General features: G+C 44.7%; 1 protein-coding gene across 2 annotated transcripts in view; it reads left to right on the forward strand.

Moving 5' to 3' along the window:
• Positions 1-20523, forward strand: part of SHANK2 (SH3 and multiple ankyrin repeat domains 2) — a 434329-nt gene that overhangs the window by 95734 nt on the left and 318072 nt on the right. The window contains exon 1 of one of the 2 annotated variants that reach the window (XM_066632049.1): positions 20365-20401. The exons of the other annotated variant lie outside the window; for it this stretch is intronic. Coding sequence (XP_066488146.1) covers positions 20365-20401 — 37 coding nt within the window. Of the gene's footprint in view, positions 1-20364; positions 20402-20523 lie in introns of those variants that run through there. 2 annotated transcript variants of the gene reach the window in all.

The raw sequence follows: 20523 nt of genomic DNA on the forward strand, positions 1-20523 counted from the left end.
CTGTGGAGCATTGTCGCCAGTGTAAGGCTTGGAAGGCCATGCCCCGCCAGCAGTGCTGTGCAGACCAGCCACCAGTGATGTTCTGCTGGCTGAGGGCCTGGAAGTGGAGTGGACTGGGGATAGGGATGGGTCAGATCACAGTGGCTCCCGCCATTTCTGAAACCCTCAGCCTGGCCAAGATATGCACCCTGCGGTGCAGCAGATCTAGGCCAGCAAAAGAGGTGGCATAGATCTGAGGAGCCCCATAGCAAATTAGGCAGTGGCTGGAAAGGTAAGTAAAAATTTTCTTTACTTACCTCTCATAGCCAGCCTGGTCCCCTGCCAGCAAGCAGGATATGGTGGCTGTTGCACTGGTGGCTCTGAATCCTGCCTGCTAGTGTGGGATAGGATTGCGCCATAAGAGTTACTAATACTGAAATGAAATAGAATGAGAATTACATTCCTGCATTTTGATCCATCTGCATGAATACTAGTCTGTAATGGAACTCTTACGGCTCAAGCCTTGGAACTGTATAAATAGCAAATTGTTCTATTCCATTAGTAATGCAGTATACCTAAGAGCATATACATGCCATATGTGTTCCTTTGAGTAGGTGGAAAACTAAATTAATGCAACCAATGTAATAATTAGTTGAAAGAATATTTCTGATAACTGTGATGTACAGTTATTCTTTTATTTTTGTTATTGCTTTAAGTCAAGTATGTATGTATGTAATTGGTATGTAATTAAGCTGTGAAATGATAGCTCTGCTTAGAAAATTCTCATGCTTTGAGCCCTTGAGTTACCACATTGTACAGGAGTTCCTCACCTTCAGCTTTATCAAACTCTGTGATAGTAAATTATGTGGGTGAAGCTAATGGTGCAAGTTTCTTCCCTCCCAGTTATTGCCTCAGATCTAAATAATTAGCTTCAGACTTCTGATAACCACGAACCACCAATGTTTGCAATTTCACCATGATTTGTGTGAGAATAAAAAAGGGGAAACCCCTAGGTATGCCACTGTGTGCTTCTTGGAGGAAAGATGGATTACAGGTGGGGTCTCAGTATCTGCAGGGATCCATTCTTGGGCTCTCTGGCAGATACCGAATCCACAATTTTCAGCCCCTTAAACCTCAATAGCTCAGTGAAAATGTTGATCCAGTGTGCAGCAGTTGTGAAGAAGGCAAATTACATTCTAGGGGTCTTTAGGAAAGCAGTCGAGACACACTGCATAATTAATCTGTGAAGTTCATTGCCACAAGGTGCAGTGAAGGCCACTAGCATAGGTGGCTTTAGGGCCCAATCCTAAACTCAGCAGTGCTGGGTACCTTAAATGTGCCGTAAAACATGTTTACAGCACCCAGTGAGTAAGGAGTGCTGTAGCTGGGCCTGTGTTAGTCAGGCGCTGTGCCCAGTGCCTGCAGGAAGAGGATGCACCACCGGTGCAACTGCCAGGCAGCACTGTGTCCTCGGAGGGGGGGGAACGAGGGCGGGAGGAAGGCGGAGCGGGGGAGCAACCGGGGCAGGAGGGGGGTGTAATAGGTGGAGCTTTGCTCTGCCATATCCTGATGTCTGATGCATATCCTGATGCATTTGGCCCACTTTGCCAAAGATCTTCAGCAGCTCATGAACTGTTTTAGCAAGGCCTGCCAAGACTTTGGACTGACAATCAGCCTGAAGAAAACACAGGTCATGGTTCAGGATGTGGACTCACCTCCCTGCATTGCAATCTCTGTGCATGAGCTGGAGGTTGTCCATGACTTTGTGTACCTTGGCTCAACAATCTCCAACACTCTTTCTCTGGATACCAAGCTAAACAAATGCATCGGTAAAGTAGCTATCACATTTTCCAGACTCACAAAGAGAGTCTGGTCCAACAAGAAGCTGACGGAGCATACCAAGATCCAGGTCTACAGAGCTTGTGTCTTGAGTACACTTCTGTACTGTAGTGAGTTATGGACTCTTCGCTCCCAACAGGAGAGGAAACTGAACGCTTTCCACATGCGCTGCCTCCGACGCATCCTTGGTATCACCTGGTAGGACAAAGTTCCAAACAACACTGTCCTGGAACGAGCTGAAATCCCCAGCGTGTATACAGTGCTGAAACAGAGACGCTTGCGTTGGCTTGGTCATGTCGTGAGAATGGGTGATGGTCGGATCCCAAAAGATCTCCTCTATGGAGAAATTATGCAGGGAAAGGCCCTACGGGTAGACCACAGCTGCGCTACAAGGATATCTGCAAGAGGGATCTGAAAGCCTTAAGAATGAACCTCAACAGATGGGAAACCTGTTAGGCTGCCCGGAGTGGTGAGTCCTGGTGTCACCCCCATGGCCCAGAAGTAATTGGTGATGTCATGATGATGTCATCACATCACCACCAAATACTTCTGAATAGCAGCAGTTGGCTGCCCTGAAACATGGCTGAGCTGAAAGCGCCACTGTGTCCTGCTGCTCATGATCAGCTGAGCTGAAAGTGCTACCTTCTCCTCCTCTTCCTCCTCATGATTGGCTGCCCAGAAACTAGGCTGAGCTGAAAGCAGGCACTTGTAGGGAGGAGGGGGGAGTGATCAGCTGCCCTGAAACTCAGTTCAACCAGAGCAGCTCAGCAAGAGGGGGGTGCACAAAGAAGCAACTGCTTTGCACAACCCAAGAAGCGAATCTTCCATCGTGGCCTGGGCCTCTTATAAACGACTATCCTAGTAACACAAATCCTGACTGCATTCCTGTATGAGAAAAAAGTACTTATTTCTGGCCATCATCTGCTTAATGACTTCTCTTCCTGCTTAGTGATGTCACTTCCAGTTCTCAGCAGGCCCCATGAATGCTGTTCCACCCACTATATGAAATGGGTTTGTCACCCCTGGTCCTTAATCCAATCCTGTGGGCTCTTATGTTATGATTTCTCCCCTCCCCCCAGATACTTGAAATATGGTTTATTCATCTGTTTCATGAAGTAGCTTGGATTATGGGTTGTCAGGTTTTAATTTGTGGAACGTTTTGTATTCTTGCTACAGGCTTTGTCATGAAAGTCTATAGTTGTATCATATTGTATTTTTATTACAGTGCACTGATCACTTTGAGAACTGATTAGTTTGGGGAGAATTTCTGTTCTTGTCAGAAACTGTCATGACAGTTCTTCTAATGAGAAATTTTAAAACCTCATGGGTATCAAAACTTGTTTTATCTTTACCAGATAGAGCTGTTCACGAATACACAGGAAAGAAGTTGACTTATTCAATTATACAGAATGACAAAAAGCTAAGAGTGAGTTGGGGGCATCAACAGTTTCTTCTTCCAGGGTGTTTGTGAGAATTAGCCAAACCTTCAATCCACTTGATGGCGCTGAAATCCTTGTGCCTATGTGGATTTGAGGAATAATTGAATACATATTTAACTTGCTGAAAGTAAAAGCAAGAGCTTCAGAGGTGCTTCAAAGATATTTTCACATTGAAAAATAATTGTGGAAATCCCCTTCTCCCATTCTCAGTGCAGCTCAAGACAGAAAATGTATCCAATCAACTGAAGAACTGCAGTGAAGGAAGGCAACTGTGTTGCATCATGAGTTGGGTCAATTCATGACCCAATCCTTTCTGGGCCTTGGGCTAGATTAATTCTGGCTGTGCAAGGCCCTTTGCAGAGACACAAAAGCTGGGATGCCATTGTGCACTTCTGGGCCTATGCCACAAATGGTCAGAAGTTTAACATATGTGTCAGTGGCTCCCAGCGGTGACATTGGTAATTTAGCTATGTGGACAGTGAAGGTGAGGTTTGAGGGTGTTCTGGGGTAGGGAGGGGAAATTGCAGGGGCAGGAAGTGGGCTGGAGGGGATGGATCATGATGGGAAACTTGCACACTGGGTCCTAACCACTGTTTTTCAGCCCACCCTTTCCACAGATGTAATACCAGCTACATAGCTGACATGGGTCCAAGGAGATTCATAGGTGACCAGGAGGCCTATCCAGAGATACCTCTGGATGGCCTCTTGATCAGCCCTACACCATTGGATGTAGCATGTGCCCCATCAGCACAGCTTCATCGTCAATGGTAGAGGGATAGTATTGGGCTATGAGACTTAAAATAAATCTCATTCTGCCAAGTATTATCTTAGATGTCTGGGGGGGGGGGGAGGGTCAAGAGTTTAAGGAATGCAATGCACAAGCTCCAAAGCAGGCAGTTGCTGAGTTGTATCCTTTTTTATAGGAGGTTAAGCTAGGACATGCCATGTGATGCTCTCTGACATTACACAGTGCATGCATCAGAGTGCATCATCATTGAAACAAACATTGTTCCCAATTTTTATTCTTTCAACAAAAGCTAAGTAAATGCAATCGTTGCAGTTGTACATGAAAGTAGGAAGAGGCTGACTGTATACAGTATACAATAAGAGTAGTCCATGCAAGCTTGCGACCAGTTCTTTTGTGGGAAGAAAATAAGAGAAAATTTTTCATATTTTAAGTGCTCTCTCTACAGTGTGCGCGCAATGTATCATTGGCAGAGTTTGTTGACATTTTTACAAAGGCTGAATTGCATTCCACATTAATTTAAATCAGTTCTGCTTTCATGTTCATTTTCACATTCGCTATTCTCATTTTTTAAATAAAATGTGAGAGTGTGTGGTGATTCTCCACGGTCCTCAAAACACCTTCGGATGTGACCAGAAGGCGTTTCCGGTTGTGTCCAGAGGTCCACTGATGGCTGCTATCTATAGCCATGAACCAGCAACCGGATTCCGTTATCTGTGGGAGATCTAGGAACAGACCTTTTGCGGTTACCAAGGTCCTACTGTACATGAAATTGAAATAGCTGTCTAGGTTAATAAAGCACATATAAACTAATGCCCTATTTTCCTACTATTTATAAAATTATTAAAATTGTATGTGACTAAGGATTATCCTCTGACCATTCTAAACTTTTTGATACCCTACTATAGCCCTGTACGGCTTGTGATCCATCAATGGGAACACTGTTCTAGTATTGTGGTTGGTTGCTTGTCAACCTTTCTGTTTTTGCAGTCAAGGCAGGCAGGAAAATCCTAAGCTTTATTGAGTCAGGTCAGGTATAATAAGAGGCAGGCAGACTGCATTTGGCTTTGGTCATAAATTCGGTCATAAATGTGGTCACAAAGTGTATGGGCCTGACCTACTCTTTCTGCCCCACTGATGAGGTGATTGGCAGGAACTGTAAGCTAAAAACTGGCAACCCTTAGGGTCCAACCCTGTCCTCAACTTCCATGCGGATGCAGCTACATCTCAAAGGTGCATGCTGCATTCACGGGGGGTGGGGGGGTAGCAACCCAAGGGCAAAAGGGAGATAAATATAAACATTTATGCTTTCCTCCTTGTAAGCCCTGGGAGCATCTGTGGGGCTCTTCAGACATACGCCACCACTTTTGGTGGTGTATGTCTGTGCAGTTAAAAGAGACAGGCAGCTTCAGTAAGGATTCAGCATGTGCCACTGCTGCCAGATCAACCCTCTCCCATCTCCCCACTCCAATTCGTCCCCCTTCCCACCCAGTTTAGCCCCAGTCTGCTCCCTCCCCACTTACCCCCACCCCCACTAGTTTCTTACCTGATCTGGTGGTTGTGGTGGGGACCCACTGGCCAGAAGCTTAATCCAGATGGAAATCTTTTAGTTAGGAGTTCCCTTGATACAACCGATGACCTACGTGCTCCCACATGTTTCTGCCCACCAATTGAGATCTTCCAAGAAAGTTCTACTCTGTGCTATATGATATATGACCAGTGGATACATGGGACAGGGTGTTCTTTGCTTGCAGCACCCAGAATCTGGAACTCTCTCTTTCTGGAAGTCCATCTAGTTGCTTCTTTGCTAACATTCAGGAAGATAGTAAAGTTTGTCTGGTTCCAGTAGGTTTTTTATGTTGAGTGATTTTCTTGTCCCTGATGGTTGTTTGGTTCTGGTGCTGGTTGTGCTTTATATTTTGTTTATGCTGCTGATCTTTTTATTATGTTGACTATTATTTTGAACATTGCATTTATTTTGGAATGATTGTATGTAAAGTAGCATATATATTGTGTGTTATCTGGAAGGTTTTGCTGCCTTACTTTGCATGCGTTCTTTGCATGCCACTTCAGTCCATCTTCAGTATACCAGTTGTGTGTTTTTAGTTCTGTGCATATTACAGCCCTACTATGATGGTTCTCAAGGCCTGAGGCTATCCATGATAAATTTTCTCACCTGATGTCAGACTGAATTAGAGTGGAGGGTGTAGCTTTTAGTAGTAATATAAAATGTCCCTGTTTTAAAGTTGCCCGAAATACACTGCAGTGTAGAGAACAGTTAAGAGATGTCAACAACTCAGTCCTTGATATGTGTTTTTGCCTCAAATATTCAATTCTATAGCCATGCTGATGTTTCCAAAACATCTGATGCAGTCAATGACAGATGCAGCAAAGTCCTATGCATTGGATCTCATATCTCCCTGTCATCTGTTAAGCTTAATTTTTGTGTTTCTAATTTTGTTCTTGAAATGTCCATGTCTGAACAGGGACAACCTTTCAGTGAATGATTAGCAGTGCAGTCCTATGCCTGTTTCCACAGAAATAAATCCCACTTTGTTCAATGGATCTTTCTCCCAGGATTGTGTGTTTAGCATTGCAGCCTGACAGCCCAATCCTGCCTAACTCCCTGTGCGGTGATGCAGTGGTGCTAACATGCTGTCTGCTGGATCTTTTGGGGGGTTTTGGCCTTCAGATTTGGCCTTGAGATAAAAGGACATTTGTTTTCTTTCCTTAGATAAGCAACTGCTGTTCCCAAGAGTCAGTTCTGATGTGTGGCAGCAATATTGCTGGTTGAAATCTGTGTGGGCCCATGAAGGCAGATCGAGCCTAAGGGGTTAGGATTCAGTGGGCACCTTCTCCCGCCTCGTCGCTCCCTTTTCCGCCCACTCCTGCCCTGTTCTACCCCTTTCCTGCCTCCCTCCTACCCCGTATGCAATCTTACTTGCTGTGGTGGGCATCTTCAGTCTGTTGCTGGCCACTCAGAGACCCAGCCGCTTATGGAGACCCAGCCACTCACTGCTTTCAGCAGCGCCCGCCTGCATGATTTGGCATGTTGCATTTGCCACACATGTTCTGGTGGTATTCCTGAGGGATAGGATTGGGCCGTAAGTAACTCATATGAAAATTAAAAGTGTTTATCTGCTTTCCATCCAAGTTCATAACCCTAATCACAGTTCAGAGCTATATAAAATTCTTTAAAGGTTGACTTTTGGCAGATTACTTTCCAGTCACATTTCCTCAGTATGTATCAAAACTTTTATATAACAAAGCAAACCTCTGTATTTTTCTAGTTTTTTACCCAGATGTTTTATCTGACTCACAAATTTATTAATCTTAGGATTACTTTCCAGTTTAGAAGGCCAATCCCTTCAACTCATAATCTGCTAGAATCTGTTAAAAAGTTCAAGGAATGTCTCAGTATGCCCAGTCTTGATCCATAACATGCAGTAGTACTTGCTTTCCCCCTCCTGATTAAGGCTGAAAGAAGAAAAGTCTTACAGTGCCAGACAGATGCTACATAGCTAGTTCTGGGCTTCAATTCGGCCTATCATCTTCTTGGCTTCGGAGATCCCAGAGTGGTGGGGGAGGGCTCTCTCATTGTGTATGGCTGAGTCCTTTGATATCGCAGCTTCCTCAGGCATGGTGTCATCTGGTTGCATCTTAGAAGTATTCATGCCCTAGGGCCCTAATATTTATTTTGCCCTGCTTCTGTTGGAAGAATTTCTCGTCACTTTCGATCCAGACACAAGTGGGTCCTGACAAGTGGACCTTTCACAATGGTGCTAAACCAGTGGTTTCTCACCAGTGCTGCTTGAAGTGGTGTCTGGTGGTACATGTGGGACACCCGCCACCTGGCAGTGAGACCAGGAACGTGACACAACAAACAGTGGTAGGATGCTCCAAAGCATGCTTTGCCACTCTCAAGAAAGCCCTCCAGTCCACCCTGAGCCTTTTACTGGTGTTTGTCATATCACCCCTGGCTCCTCAACCCTGAAGTAACTGGCAATGATGTAATTTTTCTGGCAATGATAATTTAAACTGACAATGATGAAAGCCAGGGTGGTGTAGTGGTTTGGGAGGTGGACTTAGACCTGGAAGATCCAGGTTCAAATCCCCCCTCAGCCATGAAGCTTCCTGGGTGACCTTGGGCCAGTCACTTTCTCTCAGCTTCACCTACCTCACAGGATTGTTGTGAGGACAAAAGGAGGGGAACAACTGTGTACATCGCCCTGAGCCTCTTTGGAGGAAGGGCAGTATAAAAATTGAAAAATAAAAAAATAAATAATTTCTGGTTACTTCTGGTGGTACTTCAAATAAGTGGACCATGTGAAGTGGTACAGTGGAGGACAAACATTGAGAAACACTGCTAAATGTTTGATTTTGCATCTTAGAAAATTCAAAGTGCATACCAATCAACAGGTTAGTCTCAGTGCCTTTTGTTCAATAATATCACTATATTTGCCCCTCAGTAAGGTCATCATAGTTGCTATGTGGTCTCTGACAGACTTAGGTCTCTTCATGAAGTTGAAATTAGAGGGGTGGGGTATGGCACAAAGGCAGCAGCAGTCCAGATTGCAAACAGCTTTGAAGTAAAGGGGGTTTGGGGGGGGGGAGGGTGAACTTTTTCAGTCCCCTTAAAAGCACAGTGTGTGCCCTGAAAATATTAGTTGGTAAATATTCAACTCAAACCTAGGCAATAACAGCTCCTTAAGCAATTTGGCATGCCTCACATCAATTTTTTGTGAATGGTGCAAACAAAATATCTGAGGTTTAATGCAAAATCCTGTCGCTCCTAGTAGCTCTGTCCAGTGGGTCACTGTGTGAGCCTGCTAGGCTAAGGCATTAGAATCACCAGAGAAGGCAGTGTGACAGATAGGTGTGGTTTTGCACTGGTACTACAAAAATCCCGAGACATTCCACCATTGTGGCTGGTGAAAGCACAAGGCAAAACCTTGTACATGTCACATGGGGAGGCAGGTAGTAGGCAAAGCAGGACAATGGCAGCATAACTGTGATTCTGTCCTTGTCCTCAGTGCACTGTTGTGCCTGCAAAATACGATGATCATTAACACCCACAGCCTAAACAACTACAACACACGTGGGAACACAAGCTGTTCTGAAATGTTTTGGTCTCCAGAGCCCTTTACAGTCCTAAAAGGAGTCTTGTGGAGTCCTGCCAAAGCACTGGAACATACTTGGACTGGCTCAGTGCAGAGCTTAATGCTGAATATTAGTGAAGAGCTGAAATAGGAGGGAAATGAGGAAGGAAAGCCTCAACAGGGAGGCAGGAGGGATGAATGGACAAACCGGCAGGCGCAGATGGCAGCCACTTGTGCTGTGCATGTGAAGTCCTTGAAGCTGCTAGGAGCACATTTTGAGCACACTTTCGGGGCTCCAAGGAACACACTTGGAGGAAACAATGGTCTACACCAGGGATTTCATACAGATGGCTGAAGTTAGCATTCATGCTGCCTTTTTGAGGACTGGAAGTGACATCATTACGCAGATGATGACCAGAAATAAGCACTTTGTTCTCACACAGAAACTCAGCTGAAAATGACAGAAGAGAACATGTACAAATCTTGTTCATATTTTCAAGATGTGAGAGAACCCAATTATCAAGCTGGGAGAGCTCAGTTATAACGGGGACCAGATAAATTGCTTCCAGGGGACGCATTTGGTCTGTTAACCTTATGTTTTACTCCCTTGGTCTACACAATTACTATGCATCATTGATAGTATTAGTCATTCCTCCTCATCAACTCCTTAATCTCAGAGATCAGAAAGGAAAAGAATCAGGGAGGCAACAGTGTGTATGAACCACATCTGATGAATCCATGAAGCAAATGCCCACGCCACAGAAATAATCTTCTGTGACTTAAACGTTCTCTAAGGGTGCAATCCTGACTGGCCCTTGGGCTGGCGCAAGTGCCTTGGGTCAGGAGGGTCACAAACATGCTGTAAGGCATGTTTGCACCTCCTCATGAGTCAGCAAGGCCGGCGTGTGGAGGTACACTGGCCTGTGGAGGCTGGCAGCCTCCACGCCAACGGAGGCACCGAGTCTTGCGTCAGCTGAACTTGACTGACACAAGACTCTGGGGTGGGCGGGGAGAAGGTGGAAGGGAGGTGTTCTGGGATGAGGGAGGGTGGTGGGTGACCCTGCGGGCAGTTTAGTGGGGAGCAGAAGGCGGGCAGGGATCCAGCAGTTATGCTGGATCCGAACCCCTGTTTCCAGGGAGTTTGGAATGGCTTCAAGCTACTCTGTACTCCTTGAACTTGTGCCATCTCAGGAGGTGGCGCATTGGGGCCAGGATACCTTACCTGGAAGTAAAGGGAAAAGTTTTCCCTTACCTCTGACTGAGCCACTTTGGTACCCAATCCTGCACTGGATACAGCGCAAGCCTCTTGGCTTACCTGTTCCAGCGCAGGGTAGGATTGCAATTGTATGAAGTTGTTCATACAGTCTCTAAGTTGCCAGCCAACTTGCCACGTTGCTATTACTGGTGAAGTAACATTCTCTGGAAGGAGGAATATTCATAACCACTGGGAACATTCATTCTGCTGGCAGAGGTTGCTGCAAAAGCACCATAAAGCACTTTGTGGCAATGGAGGGAGCCTGATCTGCCTGCACGCATCAACGTGGACTTGTGCCAGCAATATCGCTGGTGCAGGTCCGAGTTGACCCACTGCAGCTGTTGGCGCTTACCCCGGGGCAAGGGAACAAATGTCCCCTTGCCCCAAGGAGGCCTCCAGCAACCAAAATTCCCCAAAGGATGCCGGTGCTGCTGCATTGCCGCATGGGGATTTAGTTAGGATTAGGCTGTAAGCATTTATTACTGCCATGATCATATGTACACAATTTATCCATGGGTTGTAGTAAACATTATTTGCCTAACTTACGGCTTGATCTCACTAGAGCCATGAGAAGGTGCAATTAATAAATACCATCCTAAATTGGCAGCATATTGCAGTTAAATATATTTATAGTTATTCTTATTATAAAGAAGGTTCTTGTCAATAAGTTGAATTTTATTTGACTTCACTTTTGATATAATTATTTTTCCAATATTATATACTTTTCTTCATACATGAATAGTCCTTTTATGGATGACCTCATGAATCCTGAAAAAGAATTATTTTATGTTAGAAAGAAAATAAAATTATGCTAACGTTTTGATCTAATGGCATTTATAATGTTCCCTTTATCACAACAGTGCACTGTGTTCGGGTCTAACCTGCTGGGTAAATCTTGGTTCCTATTCCGCCCTCTGGAGCCACTTCTTCCATGCGGGGAGATCTGGGCTCCCATTCCAACTGGTACCCAATTTTGCTCCCATCCTGGTGGGTGCTCTTACCCACTGACAAATTAATTTTGTCATATGGGAGGGGGATAACAAAAAATTTGGGGCCCCTGGTGTCAAATGACCTAGCTACGCCACTGCTAGGTTTGCATAAGCGCCTTTACTTTTCATTGTTTTGCATACCAAAATGGAAAGTAGACAAATGAAGAAAAAAAGGCGTATACTTTACTAAAATGTAAATTACACTTCCGTCTACTATAAATAGGCATAGTATTTCTAATTTCAGTACAATTATTCATGTAGCCTAGCATATCTTTAATTCCTCCGTCTTCTTTTTCAATGGGGCTGACCATACAGAACATTACAACATGATACCACACCTACATATTTGTACAAAGATAACCCCACAATACTGCTGTGAGATTCTTTTTTTAATCTTCTGTTATTTATACAAGTATGATTCATTAACAGTTATTTTTGCAAAGGAAAAATGCAGCCTACTAATACAGTTCAAAATGCTCTTATTTTAAGAAACAAAAAAGGCCAGCAACTCAGGTTTTGTTTCTCTTTTTTATTTTCCAAGAAGAGAAGATACTGATATGTTTGATGGTTTAATCTTATTTTTTTTAAGTGTTTCTGGAAGAAAAGGGGAAACAAAATCTAGTTTTAATGTTGTTTGAGCTTTCCTTCTCTTGAGTGGAACCTACAAAGGAAGTAAATTTCTACTAAACAAGTGATCTATAAAACTGGAGGCCTGAAGCCAAAACCATTGGAAAACACTTTGAATCCCCACCCACCTATTGCTCTTCCTGAGTTATGGTCTCTCAGATGCCATAGCTCTCTTGCACGTCCATAGCACCAAGGACATTGTATTGCTTGGTTGGGAGAGACTTTTCCCCCAGGGTCAAGGGGGGCAGCTGAATTTCATAAGTTGATCAAACATTCCCAAATTAACCTGGAGGGAAGAGGATGAGCCAAACCCTGAGAAGGCTCCTTCGAAAGGGGGTGAGAGAACATCCTGGTAGTCATAAGTAGGAGCAGGATGCTTCATTTCAACTTGATGGTAGTGGTGGCAGCATTATCTTCCAGGACACATATTTGCCCATGCTGCTAAAAACTGTGGACAAGATGTGAAACAATCTTCGTGTGGACTCTGTGCATATTTTTTTTTAAATCTTTCAGAGCTGTGGCTGCAGTGGTGATGTTAAATCTCTAGTACAGTGTTTCTCAAACTGTCTGTTGGGATCCTTAGGTGGGTCACAATGCAATTTCATGTGGGTCCCCATTCATTTCAATGTGTATTTTATTTTTTAATATATTAGACTTGATGCTTCCATGGTCTGTGACTGCATTTGGGGAAATGTTACAGATCTGTACTTTTTCAGGCTACTATGTGTATGCTTTTAGCAATGATAGTCAATGGGCTTACTTCTGGTAAGTGTGGATAGGACTGCAGCCTTTGGAATGTTTGGGTAATTTTTTTTTAACAGATCAGCAACAGCTTGGGAGGGTTAGGAGGGTTCTTTATTTTAAATTTTTTTTACATGTATACTTATTGTAAACTTTTAATTTACTTACAGCGCAATCCTAACTTGAGCTGGAACAGGAAGGCCAGCGGACCCACACTGTATCCAGCGCAAGTTTGGGGCTGTATGTGGCTTCGTCAGGGGCAATGGAAAATTTTTCCCCTTACCCCGGGGAGAGCCGCAGCGGTCCCAATGGGTCTGCTTGGATCTGTACCACCTCAGGAGGTGGCACAGAGCCAAGCAGAATGGAGCAACCTGGACCCACTCTGCGCTGCCCGGAGAACGGGGCTAGGATCCATCTCCCATTCCCCGCTTGCCCATCCCCAGGAACGCCCACCACCCGCCCTCCCCTGCCATGAAACGCCTCCCTCCCACCTCATCCCCTCGCCTCCCTGACCTCTGCATCAGTCGAGTTTGACCAACGCATACTCACCTGCTGCCACTACCGTGGAGTCTGGATCTGGCCTCCATGGTCCAGTGCACCTCCATGTGCTGGCGCAGCTCACTCATACTAAGGCGCAAATGTGCTTTGCAACCTTCCCAGGCCAGTGCAAGGGACTTGTGCCGGCCCAGGGCACAGTTAGGATTGCGCCCTTAATTAATTTGATAGTATAGGGGGTGTTAAATCTTCCTGCTTGATGATGTCACTTCCAGCCATGACATCACTTCCAGATTAATGTCATCACTTCCGGTGGATCCCAACAGATGGTCATTCTAAAAAGTGGATCCCAGTGTGAAAAACTTTGCTCTAGTAGATTCTACAAGACCAAGCCCACACCTGAAGCAGAGCGTTGTCACTGTTCCGCCCCCCATTCGAGGCCCAATCACACATACACCTTATCTTTTATGGGTGCCTAGTGGTGGCAGGTACTTCTTCTACTCTTCTTCCTTTGGAAGAGGAAGTATTTGGAGGAGAAAGTAGAGTGGTGGCACAAAGTATCTCCCAGGAAAGGCCACCACTCTACTTCCTTCTCCACACACTCCTCTTACTCTCAGTAGTAGGGGACTCCTGGGCTATGAAGTTAGGAGGGTGGTTGATTAGCCAACCTATCAGTGAAGGTGCTGGATGAATGGCTTATTGACTGGCCAGCCATCGAGGAGAAGAGGTTGCAGGCAGCTGGCTGGATGAGCAGTTACTGGAAGTGATGGATAGGTATGGGGTACATGTGGAGCATCTGTTGTTGCATTCCATTTATTTATTGTTTATTATACTATTATACCAAACAATGTGAATGACTTCTGGTTAAAAAGCTATATATGCATGTTATTATTAATTAATGATAGTAATCTGTCAAAGAGGCTGCTTCACCTAGCCTTAGGGTTATCAGATAGAAAGGGGACAGAGTGCCTATACCTTTCATCATTGTATAGAAGAGGGAATTTTGGCAGGTGCAGCTTAACATTGAAGAGTTTAAAAAGCTGCACCTGCCAAGATTCCCTCTTCCATACAAAGGTATAGAATGGTATAGATGTTACCTTTCTATCTGATAACACTGCCTAGCCTTACCTGTGAGCTGGCTCTTCCAGTATAACAGAAAACATCAGCTCTGTTTCTAATAGTCTGGATTAAAAATGTAGTTGTGAATTGAAATGTATCCCTCCAAATATAATTTATCCATTATACCTTATATGCACATGCTTTGTTTTCATTGAGCATAGATTCCGGCATTTGGAAAAGTTTGGCTCCTTTCTTCTGCTAGCCATACCAAATGCTGTCTGTGATTTCTCTGTCAGTTGCATCTTCTTATTCAGAACTCACCCTTGAAGAAAAGTTGTTTCTGATGCATCTTTTTATATATCACAATAACTCTCCAACAACTCCTCAAGCAGAAGCTGACCTCAGTACAGGGGCCATTTTAGTCATCGTACTTTAAAAGAATTCCAATCTTTTACAATAGAATAAATTACTTAACTATAGAAGACACAAGACAAGACATAGGATGAAGTGATCTTGTAATATAAATGTAAATTATCATTGTCTTTAAAAAAATCTGAAATGTAATTGTATCTCTTTCTTCATAGATGATTCGAGTTTAAAATGCAATTCTACACGCACTAGGGACGGGCAGCCCAATCCTATGGTTTCCGGCACCTGGAGGAACAGTGATGCCAAAATGGCAACTGCCTGTAGGTGTGGGGAAGCTATGTAGGTCTCCTAGGGGAAGGGATCTTTTGTCCCCTTCCCCCAAGTAAGGATGCAAGCCCTGCAATGGGACTTCTCATGTCTGCACTGGCTATTTTGCTGGTGCAAACTTGAGAACCTCTGTGTCGGGCTTTCAACCCAACATGGAGGTTAGGATCTAGTGGAGAATGCCTCTGCTGGTCCCATCCCTCTCCCAGACCGGTTCCTCCCCCTGCCGCACCCTCCTCTTGTCCCAGAATGCTTCCCCTCCACCCCAAATGTCTGCACTTTCTTGGCTGGTGGTGCTACTTATCTCCAGGTTTCCTCTGCTTGGTGCTGGGCTGAGTGTTGGCGCACCTTCCTCTATGGCGCGTTACAGCACGTTTACAACACCTGGCATTGAGCTCAGTGCCAGTACTATGGGCCTTTAGAATTGGTCCCTAACCAGCATTGAACAAGTGGGATTTACTTTGGAGTAAACCTGCAGACAGAAGCACTGTAGGTGTTATTAGCTGGTTACATCTCCCTGCTGGCTTTTAACAGTTTTCCTTTACAGTACTGCCTGCCGTTTACAATTATCAGAGCATTGCTCCTCTTTGAAATCAAATTGACTCTACCAACATTTTGAAGCGCAGATGCTTTGTCCTGTTATTTGCCAACCAGGCTCACACATAAGAGTAAAACAATATGGCATGCAAGGAAGTGACACAGAATAAACTCTAAGCACTGAACTTGAGGAAATATCTAAAGGCCTTCTTTTTAATACCTGAACAAATAATGAGGATGAACATAGAATGGTGCCTGCATGGGAAGAGATACCACAAATAAGACAGAATAAACCTAAAGGAAGGAGAAAAAACATTGAAAGAGAAGCATTAACAGAGAGATAAAATACGGATTGGAATGGAAGTTCAGGGAAGAATAATTATTTAAATGAAAACTGGAAGAGCAAAGACATAATGTGAAAACAAAAGAAAAAAAAACCTAGTTTGAGAAACACTGTAGTAAGGATTTTGGCCCATATGAAGATAAAGATGTTCATTTCAAACCCCCACTCCAATCCAGCATGGTGTTGACTTAGTCAAAATAGCAAAGGATATTGTCAATGTGTTTAACAGCCCAAACCAGGATAAAGTCCTGCATGGTGATGCAGCAGTGCTGGTGTGGACTATGCTGCATCCCATGAGAGAATTTCTGCTACTGGAGGCCTCTTTGAGGTAAGGGGAACTTTTTCACTGGGGTAGGCTCCATCAGCCGCAATGAGTCTATATAGCTGGTGCATGTCTGCATTGATCCAGTGTTGGCAGAGCAGGCCTGGAAGGCACAGCTGCATCAGCTCTAGAAATGTAGATAGGGTTGGGCCATTACAGTGCAATCCTCTGCATGTCTTCTTAGAAGTAACTTCCACCAAGTTCAATGGGATTTAGTTCCAGGTAATTGTGTATAGGGTTGCACCCTATCAGCCAGTACTAGAGAAGTTAGGTGAGTTAACATCAGTTTTGTCATAGACTTCTCCAGTGAGATCTCTGGGTGTTCTCCTGATGGTGGACGATTTGTCCAATCAAGCATAGGAAAACCATCTAAAAACAGGAAGTTGAATGTCATTTAGGGCACAATCCTAACCAGCGCTGGAACAGGCAGGCTGTTTGATGTGGCCTGGGGCACAACTTGGAGTAAGGGGATTTTAGTCCCCTTACCCCGAACAATGCCACAGGCAGCCCTATGGGGCTACTTGAATCTGTACCTATAATTTCGTGGCCACAAATCTGAGTGGCCTGAGTAATGCCGCTTGGGCCAGGGATTGTGTTGAGGGAGGTTTGGGGTGGAGTGTAGGAGTCTCCAGCAGAGCAAAATCAAACGGCAGCACAACAGAAACTCGAGGCTGATGTCCAAGGCAATCTCTCAGAAGGCAAAGAGGCACTTGACACGAGAGTTAGGTTCCATCACCAAGATATATTATATACAAGGATATTTACAGCAACACTGGTCAGTCATACAGCAACACACATATACGGCATCCTGATTCCTATTCCTTAACACTCACCACCCTACACGCTCACCCTCACTCACCCCCTCACTCACCGAGGAGTGTGTGTCTGCGGCCTTGGTATATGCACAAGGCACACCCACAATCAGCTGCACAGAGTCAGCAATCAGGAACAGCTGCTCCCTGTTACTTGCTACAAACAGACTGTTCACCACAGCGTTTGTTACATTCCCTCCTGTGCACAGGACCTGAGTGATTTCCTGGGTTCAGACCTCAACAGATTGGGATTGGGATGCCACCTGTGCCACCATGGCCAGCTGTATCCCCTCCTATGCCTGATCCGCCCCCTGGCCGCCCCTGCCCTGAAACCCCCCTTCCCCGCCTGCATTCCTCCCTCCCTCCACTTTCTCACACGCCTTGTGCCACTGTGCCCAGACCAGCACAAACCTACCTCCTCCGGGCACGGGGCCGGCTCCATGGTCAGTACACATCTGTCCACTGGTCTTTCTTGCTCCTGAGTCATTGCGAATGTGCTTTATGGCACGTTCAAGGTGGCTGAGAGCTGGCACAAAGGACTTGTGCCAACTCCTGGGGGGGGGTAGGATTGCGCCGTTAAAGTATTGGCCAGCTTTATCCCTATCCTAGTTAGAAAAAGTAGCAGCACTTAAGAAAATATTCTGCCCTTGTCAGGCTATCAAGCAACCAAAATGGTTACATGAGATTGATGATTGGTTTAACCCAGACAAAATATTGAGAACAGACGTGGAAATTGTAGATCCTGACTTGCAAGACTAACAATGCAACCCTATGTTTGTTTACTGAGACAAGCTAGGGGATGTGGAGACTCTGCTGGTATAGAGTCATAGCTGCTCATGACTTGTGGCGATGGTCCAGTTCTGCAATACAGCATGTTGCATTTTGCCACAGCCATAAAGAACTTTATGCCACTGGAACGTTAGGCCCGCATAGGATCAAGCTGTAAGGGTCAAGCCGCACGTGCTTATGAGGAATACTTAAAAGAAGTGCCTCTTCTTCAATCAAAAGACATGAAGGGCCCAATTCCATTTGGAATCTTGGCTTGTGGGAAGGAAAGGTTAACCTTTTTCTCCCCAACTCCAAATATTTGCTGTAAAGAGGCAAATAGAAGCTTTAGCGGGCAATTTTGGGCAGGAAACTGGTTTGAGGGGAAAGAGTTAACTTCCCCACATGCCACAATCTGTGCCAGGCCCCAACAGTAGTTTTGTTTGTTTTAATGAAAAAAGAGCCGCTTTTGCTTATAAGCACGCAGTTTTGAAACTGTGTAGTAAGGCTGTCGTCCTACATGCACTTACTAGCAAGCAAGCTCTACTAAACACAGTAGGAACTACTTTGAGTAGACATGTTTAGGATTGTACTGTCAATGATTCCCATGCACATTTGCACCTACTCAAGAACAGGCAGTGTGTCAGCCTACCAGTGCCAGATCCGCTCCCTGCTCCAACTGGCACGGGGTGGGAGGGCGTTTTTAAGGCACTAGGCATTTGGGTGGGAGGAGGGAGAAACGGGAGGTAGATTGGGCATGGGAGAGGGCGGGATTGGCGAAGCAGACCACCACTCTATCCTAACTTCCCTCTTGCCAAACTGGCTTTATGCTGGGCTTCTTGGATTTACACCAGCTAAATAGCCAGCATGGAACCAAGAAGCCACAGAGGGTTGGTTGGGACTTTACCCAGGGTAAGATAAGGTCACCCTTACTCTGAAGTAACCTTCAGCTGCCTCCTAACCTATGTTGTGGCCTAGCTGAATCGGCATTGGTTAGGATTCCACTGTAAGAAACTCAGACCCAAATTCTAATCAAATTTCCAGCACTGGAATAGCTGTGCCAATGGGACGTGTGCTGTGTCTGGCAGTTGAATGGCATTCATGGAGGCCTCCTCAAGGTAAGGGAATGTTTTTTCTCTTACCTTAGAGCTACATTGCCTTTACCTCAGTGCTGGAAAGTTGGTTAGAATTGTGCCCTCAGACGTTAACTGTAAACAACTTGCCAACACAAACAGATATTTCTGCAACAGAGCAGAAGTGGTTGGCAACCTTCAGTCTCGAAAGACTATGGTATAAGCCTACAGCACCCAGTATTCCCAAGCGGTCTCCCATCCAAGTATTAACCAGGCCTGACCCTGCTTAGCTTGCAAGATCAGACAAGATTGGGCATTCGCAGGGCAACAGTTGCTGTCAACAGAGTTTGTAAATGATTTATTATTCACATTTAGGGCTGTTGTTTTTATCAGATCACAAATGTCATTTTGTACATGGTACTGCTGAAATATTCATGGTTCTGTTATAAAATTGGGCCTCAGTTTTGTGAATGGCAAAATACAACATGCTCTTTTGAATGTGCTATCCAGCAAAAAAACACAAAACACTTCCCTTTCAGTTTAAGGGTAATATTCTCTCTCTCTCTCTCTCTCTCTCTCTCTCCCTCTCCCTCTCTCTCCGGTATATACATCTAAAGCCACCCATAGAAATCCCCCTCAAATGAAGCTTCTGAAAAGCTATAGTAGCTTTCTGAAAATTTATGGTTTTATTAACTGTGTGAAATGGTATGTTCATTTGGGGAAAAGTCTGTAATTTAGTAGACTAAAATTTCCTTAGAGGTAGAAAGGGAATAAAAAATGATCGTACTTTATAAAGTCTGAATTGTCAAATTTGTTGAAACATTTAATTTAAGAATAATATGAAACTTGGAAATACTTAATTACATATCAGCTGAGGCTGACTCTTTGACAGTGCAAGCCTATGCATGTCTACTCAGAAGTAATTACCATTGAGTTCAATGGGACTTTCTTCCAAATAAGTATTGCAACCTAAGTTGAGTAAGCATTGCTAGAAACCAGCAAATAAGTTTTAAAAATAAATGGGGGAGGGGGGAGCCTGAATGCTGAGATGAAACTTCATCAGGTCCCTGGCTTCCACCTCTTTCCTAAACGCAGCCTGTGAAACGCTTCCAGGAGGAGATGAATGACAGGCTCCCCCTCCCCCTCCAAATGTTAATTTTGACCCCACTCAGCCTGCGCTCCTTCTCCCTGTTTCAGTCATCCCTGTACTTACTCATAAATGTCTCAATTACAAAAGAAGGAGAACGTCTGAAAGACTGTGCTGAGGGTGTTCACATGACTAATACTATGAAAGATAGCAAGATTTTTTGAGCAGCTCCAGTCTATGCACAGTTGGCTCCCAGCTGACAGACAGAATGTGGGGTGGGCTTTGTCACTGGAACGCTGGGTACTGCATGCCCAGCTATGCTTGTAGTTATACAGTGCCCAGAAACCTGCTGCTTATGTCAGGGTGCCGTCAGTTAAAACACATAGAAACTGGGTAGCTTTTATTCCTTTTTCATCTCAGAAAAGGTTATGTAATGAGGGGATTGCTGCTAAAGTGAAAGGGAAAATGAAGTCTTTGTTAAATGCCTTAACAAAGAAAGAAGGTAAGCACTGAGCGCAAAGCACTTGATGCTTGAAAACTGCTATTTCCTTCTGCATGCTTAATATGATCTGCTTAGTTACTCTATAATTATACTAAGTTTCTTGCTTATCTTTTCCAGAATTC

Source organism: Tiliqua scincoides, chromosome 1 (genome assembly GCF_035046505.1).
Source record: "Tiliqua scincoides isolate rTilSci1 chromosome 1, rTilSci1.hap2, whole genome shotgun sequence".
NCBI classification, from domain to species: domain Eukaryota; kingdom Metazoa; phylum Chordata; class Lepidosauria; order Squamata; family Scincidae; genus Tiliqua; species Tiliqua scincoides.